An 11,705-nucleotide genomic window follows, 5' to 3' on the forward strand; every position below is an offset into this window, starting at 1 on the left:
GAGCACGGCCTCCGCGCGCGCCCCCTGGCGGAGACGAGGCCGCCGGAGGCGCTGCCGGCTGAGCTGGCACGCCCGCAGCAGTCGCTTCCCTGGTGTTAGGGCGTCCCCTGCTGGTGCTGGTCTCGGTGACCCTGTTGTGCGGGAGGCGCTGATAGATCGGTGTCGGAGACTTAAGTGGGGTTGTGAGCCAATCTGGTGGCCTTGAGAGGGTCCCTTAATGTCTCTGAACTCAACAGAAGTTTGAAAGATAGCCCACTTTATATTGCTCCTTACAGCAGTGCTATCAGCAGGTGATGGTTGACCAAATTACAATCGAGGAAACCCAGGGCCGTCAGGACTCTCCTGCTTGTTCAGGATCCAATCGCCATGACGTATGAAAAGTGGCAAAGTAGTAGTTATATATGTGAAATTTCATAATTCCAAGACTGCATTCAGTGATCATGTGTCAACTTCATCGTCAGAAGGCTCTCTCATTTCTCCCTGCCCAACCACTCCGGAAAGCGTTTGCTTCTAGTCCACAGTCCTGGGTCATCCTGCTTAACACCCAACAAGCCTGCGTGGTTGCGTCTTTGCTTTAACTGCCACTTGGCCAGAGTCATCTTTGGAATCCTGAGGCAGGACCCTTCCAGCCCTGGGAGCAGCAGTTGGTCTAACACTAGCAGCTCCTTTAGACTTCAGGAGGACCAAGAACCAGGCTTCCGGGCCTCCTAGACACCGGGATCTTTTTCCTGGGAAGGAAATTCTTGAGCGTTCATGCCAGCATGAACAGAGACAGAACTCCCTTATTCTGTAGGATGAAGGATTACAAGCCCCCACAGTATTCCTCAGGAAGGTATGGGATCCCCTGTCCTTGCTTACTTCTCTCCTAACTTAACAATAACAACCCAAGTATGCTTTTTAAATATATAGTAGGTAGTGTCTGCTATATATAACTAGGTCTCAATTTTTGCTTTCAAACAGCTATTTTTTTATTGTTAAGGTAAATTTATATATTTTCTCTTAACAATTGGAACAAGAAATGACCGTGGAAATGCAGGTAGCACTATGTTTAAAATATATTAAATTAATGAATTAGGAAATTAACTGGGTTTAAAGTTCTTAAGCATTCTACAGCTTGTGTTCCTGATTTACAAGACTGAGGTTTTCACAGAGGCTTAAAATCATGACAGTTTCTATAAATAAACTCCTTTTTACTGTGTATCTTACAGCAAAAATTTGTGCCCACAGCAAGCATCTGAAGATATGCATGTCAGTTCCTATGTGTGTAACCCGCCCCAGGTCCTCATACACAAGTATCTTTTGGAAGTTTTAAACTACACCAGCAGTTAAATAAGTATTTGTACCCTGTTTCACCCTTTTAGTTCTGAGACGTTTTGTAAGGTTCGTGGAGTCTACAGAATTCCTAGGAGCTAGAAATGAATTGGTCCCCAGGACTCTGTGACCAAAGGCTTGCACAATAAATTTTCTGTTGTTCCCCATCCCCCATATTACAAGTCGGTTTGTGTTTGTCTTAACTACTGCTTATCATATGCACTTACTTCCTTTAAATTCACATAAGAAATATTTTTCAAGAATTGTATCTCAATTTTTGTCTTTGAGTATTAACATATGAAGAGCGAGCCCACACTAGAAAATCTTTTCTCCCCCAAACGTTTCATATTCATGTATTACATGTAAATATATTTGAGATGCAGTCCACTTCAACAAATTCTAACACAATTGTGCATAACATAAAAACATCATAACTGAGTTCAGTAATGTCTCTGTAAATGAGATTTGAATAAATATATTTTCTAAGTGTGTCATGTTCAATTATATGAGAATGTGTGATATTTGCTTTTCTGATAAGGACACAATTGCTCTACATTTATATTAGAAATAAAGATATTCAAAATTGTGCAGTTGGTTTCTATGTGGCACAACTTTTTTTTAAAATAAGATATATTCATTTATGCATACAAGAACTGGGGTACAGGCCAGAGGTGTGGGGGCAGTGAGAGGATTCACCAGAGAGAGAGTGGGGAGCAGAACAGGCAGATGTACTGAAATACACTGCTGAGGAAACAGTGGGCAGGTCAGGAGAGGTCTGCTGTGCCATTTGGGTCACCTCCCTGGCCAGGGTTTGAACACAGTGCAGTGACTGCAGATAGCCTCATAGTGCTGTGTTTTAACCTGTTGTGCCACCAGTGAGGGCCCATGGAACATCTTTTCTAAGGTCTCCAAGAAATTTGCTTATGTCATGGCAGGAGTTGGTTTTGATACAGAAGCCACTGTGTTCCCAGGACTGCTGTCTTCTCAAAGATCACACGGCAGTGAAGTCTAACTGGTTTGGCTAAGAGCTCAGATAGATACACCCCAGTTCTAGCACTGTTGTCATCTGGGAATTTGAGATCTAAATTATTACTTATTATTAATACTTTAGATTTTTAATAAAGATTTATTTATTTATACACACAGAACTAGGGTACAGGCCAGAGGTGCAGGGGTGATGAGAAGATTCACCAGAGACAGAGTAGGGAGCAGAACAGGTAGACCGATGAAGTACATTGCTGAGGGGAATAGCAGGCAAGACAGGAGAGGTCTGCTGCATCATGTGTGTCACCTCCCTGACAGGGGATTGAACTGCAGCTAGGGCTAGCTTCTGTAACAGTGCTGTGCTTTAATCTGTTGCGCCACCAGGGAGGGCCCAGTATTTTAGATTTAACTATAATTTATGCCACTATTCTGTCCTACATGTCCCTAGTGTTTCAGGTTGTTTTTCAAGTGTGCTAGAGCCCATTCTGGAAGAATTCTTTCAGAAAAGTCTGTGTGCAGTGCCATTACTATCTCTATCTGAAATTGCCTCAGCTTGTTTTTACATCTAACTTTGTATTTGCCAGCCTCAGTGCTTGCTAAGGAGTGACAGGACAAACATTCCCCGTGTCTGAGTGATTCTTGGGAGCAGGCTTAATGCTGTCACATTAATAAGCAGTGAGCATTATGCATAATGTTTGCCAGAAAACTCTTTTACCAGGGAGCATCATATTGAATTTCATTGTTTAAAAGGAATTTAAATGAGGTCTAAGGTAAAAAAGTCTGGAATACTGAACTTTCTTAAGTCCATAAACCTATTTTTGCCTTGTAAGAATTCTTGATTTCTTCAATTACATGGCCTTTCATTTCTACTCCTGCCCAATATGTTTGTGATGCTCACACTTTCCCAGAACTTTGTGAAAATCAGATCAACACATTTTGGTAGCATCTCCTAGGTTTTCATTTACGACCTTATCTGTCTTATATGCCTCTCTTATTAAATCCTTATTTAGGTTGATTTAATTTTTTCCATATTGCATTTTATATCTGTCTTTTACTTTTATATTCTAGTGAAAAGAATGTCCAGGGCTTGACCTTAGAAATAACCAAAGAAGTGGAGTCTTTAAGAAATTCCAACTTGGTTACAGGAGCAAGAGTGAGTGTCAACCACGATCTCAGAAAGCTTTTAGGTTAGAAAGCAGAAAAGCTGAAACTATGAAAATAGTGTTGCCAAATTACATCAGTTTATCTAGGTCTCAACCCATGAAAGTCATTTCACAAGAAGTCAGTCCTCCTTTGGAAGGGGCAGTTATCACAGTGACAGGTATAAAAAAGAGACCATTTTTGTGAATTTTTAATGTTATCCTCAATAGAGTAAAAAATAATACAGTTTAAAAAGAAAATTTCAATTTATTATTCAAGAAACATTTATGGTCTCTGGTACCTCTTAAGTTTTTCTGGATGTGATTTAAAGTGTTCCAAAGAAAAGATGGAAATAAAAACCTACTTACATGATTTTGTAGAGAATGTTCGGGACAGTGGAGCCATTTGATAAACTGGACACGCCAGCTATGCTTACATTGGAGTCAGCGTTGGACGGAGAGCAGATTTCCAGACAGGCCCCCCCAGAGGGTTCTCCAGTCGTTGCAGATTGGTAAGCCCGGCTAACAACATTTCAGCGTGATTTGTGAGCGAGTGGCAAAATACTTAAAATGAAGTAAACGTCAGCATTGTGAATTACAGGGATCAGACAGACAATGCTTGTGGCTAATGAATGAGCCGGTGTAGGTGAGATGCTGCACTACTGGAGAACAAAAGGGAAAACCAGAAAAATTCAAGTTAGGGTGAAAATAGAGGTAACATATATATGAGAAGAAATGTGAGGGCCACCTTTAGTGTGTAAAGTCTTATTCACTGATTATAATTACTGCTAGCATTTAGAGAGGTTGAGTTACTTAACGCTAAAAGTTTTATGTGATGCAAATGATCCAGGTATGAGAACAGGAAAAGACATTTTTCACTATGTGAATGATATGGTGTGAAGAACTATTGAATAGAATCCATCAAGCCTATAAAGCATGCAAATTCATCCTATGATCAGGGCATCTTTGTTCATATACTTGCTCAAAAGCCAACATGTGAATCAGATGAAAAAGTATATGATTGTCAGCTGCAGTATTTTGATTCCCTGTGCAACAACCCCTATTGCAGTTGTCAACTCTTTTATTTGGGGTATTTTAAATTCTGCTTGGACATGAATTCTCATGGCATTAGCGGCACAGTAAGTAATGTGAGGTTGACTACAGGTCAGTCTCCTGCACGTAATGCTTAATGATGTCTTCCCTTCTTTCTGTCTCTTTTAGTAAAATGAAAGCCAAAGAGAAGTACCAGTCTGACCTGTGGTTAGAAATTGAACACTTGAATAAGGGTGAGGAGCTCAGACACAACAGGGTATGGGCTATTCGTTGTCTAAATCAGGACTTATGCACCCCAGTTCTGTGGGTCCATTTAGCCACAACTACCTACAGCCAATTACCTACAGGTATGAGAATAACTCTTATAAGACAGTCTGGTGCTCAAGGTTAGTGTGTGTGTGTGCGTGTGTGTGTGTGTGCGCGCACATGTGGTTGACTACTTTTATTTGATAAAATATTTGCAATCCGTTTTGTTTGGTTTATTTTACAGAATTTAAATATTTTTCTATGCTAGTGAAAGCAAAAATTGTAAAGTGGAATTGTCTCTGAGTATCACGATACATTTCATAAAGACATTTTTTTCTCACTTAGAAAAATGTGTTCCAGTCACTTCCATTTTGGATGCTCCCTATGTGACAGCATGAGACAAAGCCACTTCATTGATGTTGCAAGTTTCTGATATTCAGACTGGATGAGGCCAAGGGAAGGTGTCTGTGTGTTGGGGCCTCAAAGGGCAACTAGGGGCTTCTCAGCAATGCTGTTCAGTGTGGAGACTCAGCCTTTAGAGTCACACTGGCATGACGATGCCCATCTCTACTTTGATGCTTGGAGTTCCTACTTTACACCATTTTCAACTATGTACCTAATTTTCCTTTTCCCAGCAAGAATTCTTGAACATTTTGCCACATGCATCTGAAAGCTACAACAGTACCTGAAAGATACTTCCTAATACATTAATTCTCAAGTCTCCTTTCATTATTAGGGTATTAATAATGACACTTTAATAAAGCAAACTGAATATTATCTTCTAAACCAAGGAGTATTCTATTGACAGAGGCCAATATTTAATTACAAATTAGTTAGTGGACCATCTTCTTCATGTCTAAACTGTTTTCTTTTCATTCATAGTGTTGTGGCTCACATTGGATTGCATCAGAGTGGGGTGGGCATTCACTACATGAGGAACATTCTGGAAGGCAGAGGATGGGCAAAGAAGACACTCAGGATAGGCAGACTCCAGAAAATGCCAGCTGTCTAATAAATGTGGGTGGAATTTTTCATGGATGATAGAAGCAACAGTTGAAGAGAGCACAAATTCACTTCTGAAGATGAAAACAAAGACAAGTTCTAATTCAAGAAAGATATACGAAGGCACTAACTGGAGGATCAGATGTGTAGCGCACTCAGGAGGCTGTGTATCTAAAGGCAGATGTTCTCATAAGAAGCTTAGGCCAGAGTTATTTCTCACTACAAAACACCAGTGGATGGAGTATGTTGGGACCCAAAATATTGATTGGAGGGAGGTACTAGTGGATGACATTTTTTTAGCAGGAACCTAAAAGAGAAAGCCCATATATTACAAATTAGCATTTTAATACAATTTATTTTTTTTTTACCATGGTTTTCTCTTTGAGCTCTGCAGAGCAATAAATCCTTGGCAGCATCATATGGCATTTCTAAATATACTTTCTTTTTTGACCATTAAGCAATCAAGGGAGTGATTTATATTTGAAAACTCACATTTCTGGAAATATCACTTACTAAGGTCATGCTTCTTAAAGAAAAGCAATTGTTTTAAAAAGTCTAGATCTAACTATTAATTTACAGGGAATATAGGAATAAAGAAAAAGTCAAAACTTGTGCCCTTGTACATCTAAACTCCAAATATAAATATAGACTCAAGGTAAAATGTTGAAAAATAGTCCAACAAGGGAATAAGACCAAAAGGAAGTAACACGTAGTCATACTGATAATAAAATATTGATTTTCAGTTAAAAAAAAATAACAACAGAGAGGGTCAGACACTATATAATGATTAAGACAAGAATAAATCAGGAGGACATAACAATTATCAACATATACTCACTAAATGAAGGAACACCAACACGCCTTAGGCAATTACCATCAAATCTGAAAAGAAACATTGGAAAAAACACATTCTGGTAGATGTTTTTACACCCTATTCTCACTGATGGACAAATCAATGAGACACAAAAAGTGAATGGATTCATAATAGCTTTAAACAAAGACTTCCAACATATGAACTTGATACTTATTGGATACTTCAACATTCCAAAAACCAGGATATACATTTTGTTCAAGTGCACATAGGATATTCACCAGGTATGACCACATATTGAGTCACAGACAAATATTAAAAATATCAGGAAATTGAAAGCATGTACAATAAAGGTGGCAAAGTAAAAATCAACACCAAAAGGACTGCAGGGAAAACCTCTGCTATCTAGCGACTGAAAAACACACTTCTACAAGGCCTCTGAGCCAATGAGGAAATGAAAGAACAGATCAAAATATACTTTGAGACACATGACAGTGAAGACACATCCTTTCATAATAATGGGCAAAAGCCATGCTAAGAAGGATGTATGTAGCAACATAGGCCGACATCAAGCCCAAATAAACAATGTTATTTCTCCTCTAGAGGAACTAGAAAAACAACAACAACAACAAAAATCCAAAAGGCAGTAGAAGGAAAGAAATAATAAAAATTAAACCACAAAGAAATACAAATCCCAAAGATTATTGAAACAAAAAGCAGGATCTTTGACAAAAAAAATAGAAAAACCTCTAACTAGACTCACTAAGAAAAAAAGAGAAAATTCAAACAGGATGAACAAGAGAGAAGTCACAACAGACAGCGCAGAAATTCAGAGACAATAAGAGATTACTATGAACAAGTTCAAAAATCTAGAGAAGGTGGACAAATTCTTAGAATTATACAATCATCCAACACTGAGAATGGAAAAATTGAAAATCTGAGCAAACCAGTCACAAGCAAGTTTACTGAAATAGTAATCAAAACTTCTATAAAACAAGTCCTGGACCTGATGGCTGCACAAGAAATTTCTACGAAACTTTCAGAGGTGAACTAAACACTATCCTGCTCAAACTCCAGAAACTGAGAAATAAGAATACTTCCAAACACATTTTATAAGGTCAACATTACACTAATTTGGAAACTAAGCAAAGACAACACAAAGGAAGAAATCACCCTAATGAACAAAGACCAATCACCCTAATGAACATAGATCTGAAAAATTTCAGTAAAATCTTGGCAAACAGAGTCCAACAATGCATTAAAAAGGTTAAATGGTGGCCCTCCCTGGTGGCGCAGCGGGTTAAAGCACTGCACTGAGAAGCTAAAGCCACTTCCGCATGAGTTCGATTCCCGCCTGCCCCGGAGGAGACCACATGGCGTGGCAGACCTCTCCTGACCCGCCCGCTGCTCCCCTCAGCAGTGTACTTTGTCGATCTGCCTGTTCTGTTCCCCACTGTCTCTGGTGAAGCCTCTCACCGCCCCTGAGCCTCTGGCCTGTACCCCAGTTCTGTATGTACAAATAAATAAATCTTTAAAAAAAAAAGGTTAAATGGTATTTCTACCGGGAACACAAGCATGAGTCAACATCTGAAAATCAAACGATGTAATTCACCACATAAAGGAAAAGGAAAATGAAAACCATATGATTATGTCAATAGATGTCGAGAAAGCATTTGATAAGATTTGGCATCCATTTATAATGAAAATCCTTGAAAAACTAGGGGTAAATGAAACACACCTTAACATAATTAAAGCCATATAGGACATATCCACAGCTGGTATCATTCTCAGTAGTGAAAAACTGAAAACCTTTCCACTAAGATTTGGTACAAGATAAGGATGTTCATCCTCACCACGATTTTTCAGCATAGTACTTAGTCCTAGCAAGAGCAAATAGGTAAGAGGAAGTAATAAAAGGAATCAAAATTGGAAAAGAAGTAAAACTGTCATTATTCGCAGATGATATGATAATATCATATAGAATATCATAACATCATAGAGAATCTCAAAGACTCACAGAAAAATTAATTTTTTTCTCATTAAAACTTGTTTTAATGGGCCTCAAAATTCTGTGACAGATTTTTGGTCAAGTTGTTTCCATTAAAAAGTACTGATTTTAAAAACTAATAACTTAAAACTGCCACACAAAAGAAACCCAATGGTCCACAAAAAACATTCTACTTTCCTTCTGAAGTTTTTACGATGCATTCTTATCATTAACCAGTCTTTTACTATTAAACTTAAATGGCCAATTGAGATAAACACTTCTGAGACTGTTCTTCCACCTCTGATTAAGATTGGGGTGGCACTGATTAAGACTGGGGTGGCAGGATACAAAATCACCATGAAGAATCAGTTGCTTTAATGTGTGCAAAAGGTGAGCTAGAAGAAGAAATTAAGAAAAACATTCCATTTAATCCTACAAGAAAAATATAAATACCTGGGAATAAACTAACAAAGCAGGGGGAAAACCTGTTAAAAAAACATTGTTAAAAGAAATTGAAGATACAAGGAAATGGAAAGACAGTTTCTGCTCAAAGATTGAAAGAATAAACATTGTCCAAAATGGCCATCCTACTCAAAGCAACTTAGAGTTTCAATGCAATCCCAATAGAATTATCAATGCATTCATTCTTCAAAGGAATGGAACAAGTGTTACTGAAATTCAATTAGAGCCTCAAAAGACCTTAGATACCAACCTTTCCTAACTAAAGCCGGGAACAATGGTATTACACTTCCAGACTTCAAACAGGATGGTACTGGAACAGAAACAGACATAGTATTGAGACCAACAGAACAGGACTGAGAACCCAAAATAAAATCACATGTTTATGGACAACTAATCTTCAGTAAAGGAGTGAAGAAAATACACTGGAATAAGGAAAACATCTCAATTAATGGTTCTGGGAAACTGGGCTGCCACCTGCAAAAGAATGAAACTAGACCATGCTCTCATACCATACAAAAAAATCAATTCAAGATGGAAAAAAGACTTGGATATAAGACCTGTAACCATAAAATCCATAGAAAAAAACAAACAGGCAAAATTCTCCATGACAGAAACTTCAGAAATATCTTTGCAGATATGTCCCCATCAACAAGGAAATCAAAGGACAATATAAACAATTGAGATTGCATCAAATGAAAAAGCTAAAGAGACAATAACCAAAATTGAGAGACATCCCACTGAATGGGAGAATATATCTGCACACCTTATCTTTTACAAAGATATCAAAGACCTACAAAGAACTCATACTACTCAACAAAAAGAAAACAAGCAACCCAATCAACGAATGGTCAGGTGAGCTAAATAGGCACTTCTCCAACGAAGGCATGCAGAATGCCAACAGGCACATGAAAAAAATGTTCATCATTATTTATCATCAGGAAAATGCAAAGCAAGACCATAATGAGTTACCATCTCACACCAGTGAGCATGAACCACATTGAAAAAACAAAAACAACAGGTGAAAGTATGGAGGGTGTGGAGAAAAAGGAGCCTTCTTACCCTGTTGGTGGGATGTCGACTAACTCAGACATGAAACTACTTTGAAAGGAAACCTGCACTTCTATGTTTATTGCGGTGCTACTTACCATAGCCACAATATGCAAACAACTCAATGCTCCAAAAGAGATGAATAGATCAAAAAGATGTAGCATATGTAACAATGGAAATTACTCAGCAATCAAGAAGATAAATTCATGCCATTTGTAGCAACATGTGTGGAGCTGGAAGGGATCGTGCTAAATGAAATAAGTCAGAAGGAGAAAGAAATATTGGACGCTTCACTTATGTATGGAATATATAGAAACTATCTCTGCTTTTCTAATATTTGAATAAAATTATAGTATTCAAGATTCCATTTTGAATAGCATATCTTTAAAGCTAGTACAAGTGCTAGATTATAACATATGGAATTTCTTTAAATTTTTTTCTGAGGGAACAATACTGTGGTCACTTTATTCTGTCTAAACAAATGTTAACTTATATAATGATAAAAGCCTTCGGTAAAAGTAAGCATTTGTCTTTTTATGTGCTCTTTTTTAAAAATCACAAGTAATTAGGCTAAGATGTACACAATAGGTTCTTGGGAGGAGTAATTTTAAATTGAATCCTACTGTGGGGAGAAACTGGTATGGAAAATCAGCCTTTGTTTGCAGGATTATGATTTCTATAATTCTTTTGGGTCTTATATTTCAATAATGTTTCAAGTTTTATTTAAATGAAATGCTACTGGGGAAATAACAGCAATGATTTGACAAACAGGAGATAAATAATTCATGAAATCTTATGTGATTTATTTATATGCTTTCATTATAAGTTTACATTAATTTCCTAAAATAGTTTCTTTTGACATGCAGAATGCTAAGCTCTATTAAATGTATTAAATATATTCATAAAAATAAACTTATTTCAATTTAAACATGTCTACATGGTGAAATATGGTCTGAACACAATTTTATTTTATTTTAAAGATTTATTTATTTATGCTTACAGAACTGGGGTACAAGCGAGGGGTGTGATGGGTGAGAGGATTCATCAGAGACAGAGTGGGGAGCAGAACAGGCAGATGTACTAAAATACACTGCTAAGGGGAGCAACAGGCAGGTCAGAAGAGGCCTAACCTACCATGTGGGTCACTCCCTGGCTGGGGATGGAACTCGTGCTGCAGTGGCTTCAGAGAACTTCATAGTGTGGTGATTTAACCCATTGTGCCAACAGGAAGGGTCCTGGAAACAATTATAAACAGATTAAGACCTTAAAAGAAACAATTTCTAGTTTTAATTTTCTCCCTTAAAAAATGTCTGTCTTTGTCTTCCAGGTATCATGCAACAAGACCTAAGTTCATCTTCCTTGGTGCTTTTCTATAAGACCACCAGCACTGTGACTCAGCATGACGTAAGTACTGCGCTTCTGGAGTTTGTTCTAAGCAACTTCAGAAGCCACTTATGTTCTCAAAATGTCACTCTCGTTTGCATTAAAGTTGTTTTTTTGGGCCCACCTTGGTGGCTCAATGGGTTAGGACACAGCACTGCAAGCTAGCTGCAGCCGCTTCAGTGCAAGTTCAATCCCCAGGCCCTGGAAGTGACCCACATGGCACAGCAGACCTCTCCTGTCTCGCCAGCTGCTCCCCTCAGCAGTGTACTTCGTCAATCTG

The 11,705-nt window shown here is 38.1% G+C and overlaps 1 protein-coding gene across 1 annotated transcript in view; it reads left to right on the forward strand.

Annotated features, from left to right (window-relative positions):
- The first annotated feature begins 366 nt into the window (after positions 1–366).
- Positions 367–11,705, forward strand: part of LOC101624873 (serine/threonine-protein kinase MRCK alpha-like) — a 42,277-nt gene continuing 30,938 nt past the window's right edge. Inside the window, exons 1-5 of the mRNA XM_004685169.1 lie at positions 367–371; positions 3,364–3,448; positions 3,816–3,946; positions 4,656–4,720; positions 11,370–11,446. Coding sequence (XP_004685226.1) covers positions 367–371; positions 3,364–3,448; positions 3,816–3,946; positions 4,656–4,720; positions 11,370–11,446 — 363 coding nt within the window. The remainder of the gene's footprint in view (positions 372–3,363; positions 3,449–3,815; positions 3,947–4,655; positions 4,721–11,369; positions 11,447–11,705) is intronic.

This window comes from Condylura cristata, unplaced genomic scaffold (assembly GCF_000260355.1).
Source record: "Condylura cristata isolate star-nosed mole 26May11 unplaced genomic scaffold, ConCri1.0 scaffold00017, whole genome shotgun sequence".
NCBI lineage: Eukaryota > Metazoa > Chordata > Mammalia > Eulipotyphla > Talpidae > Condylura > Condylura cristata.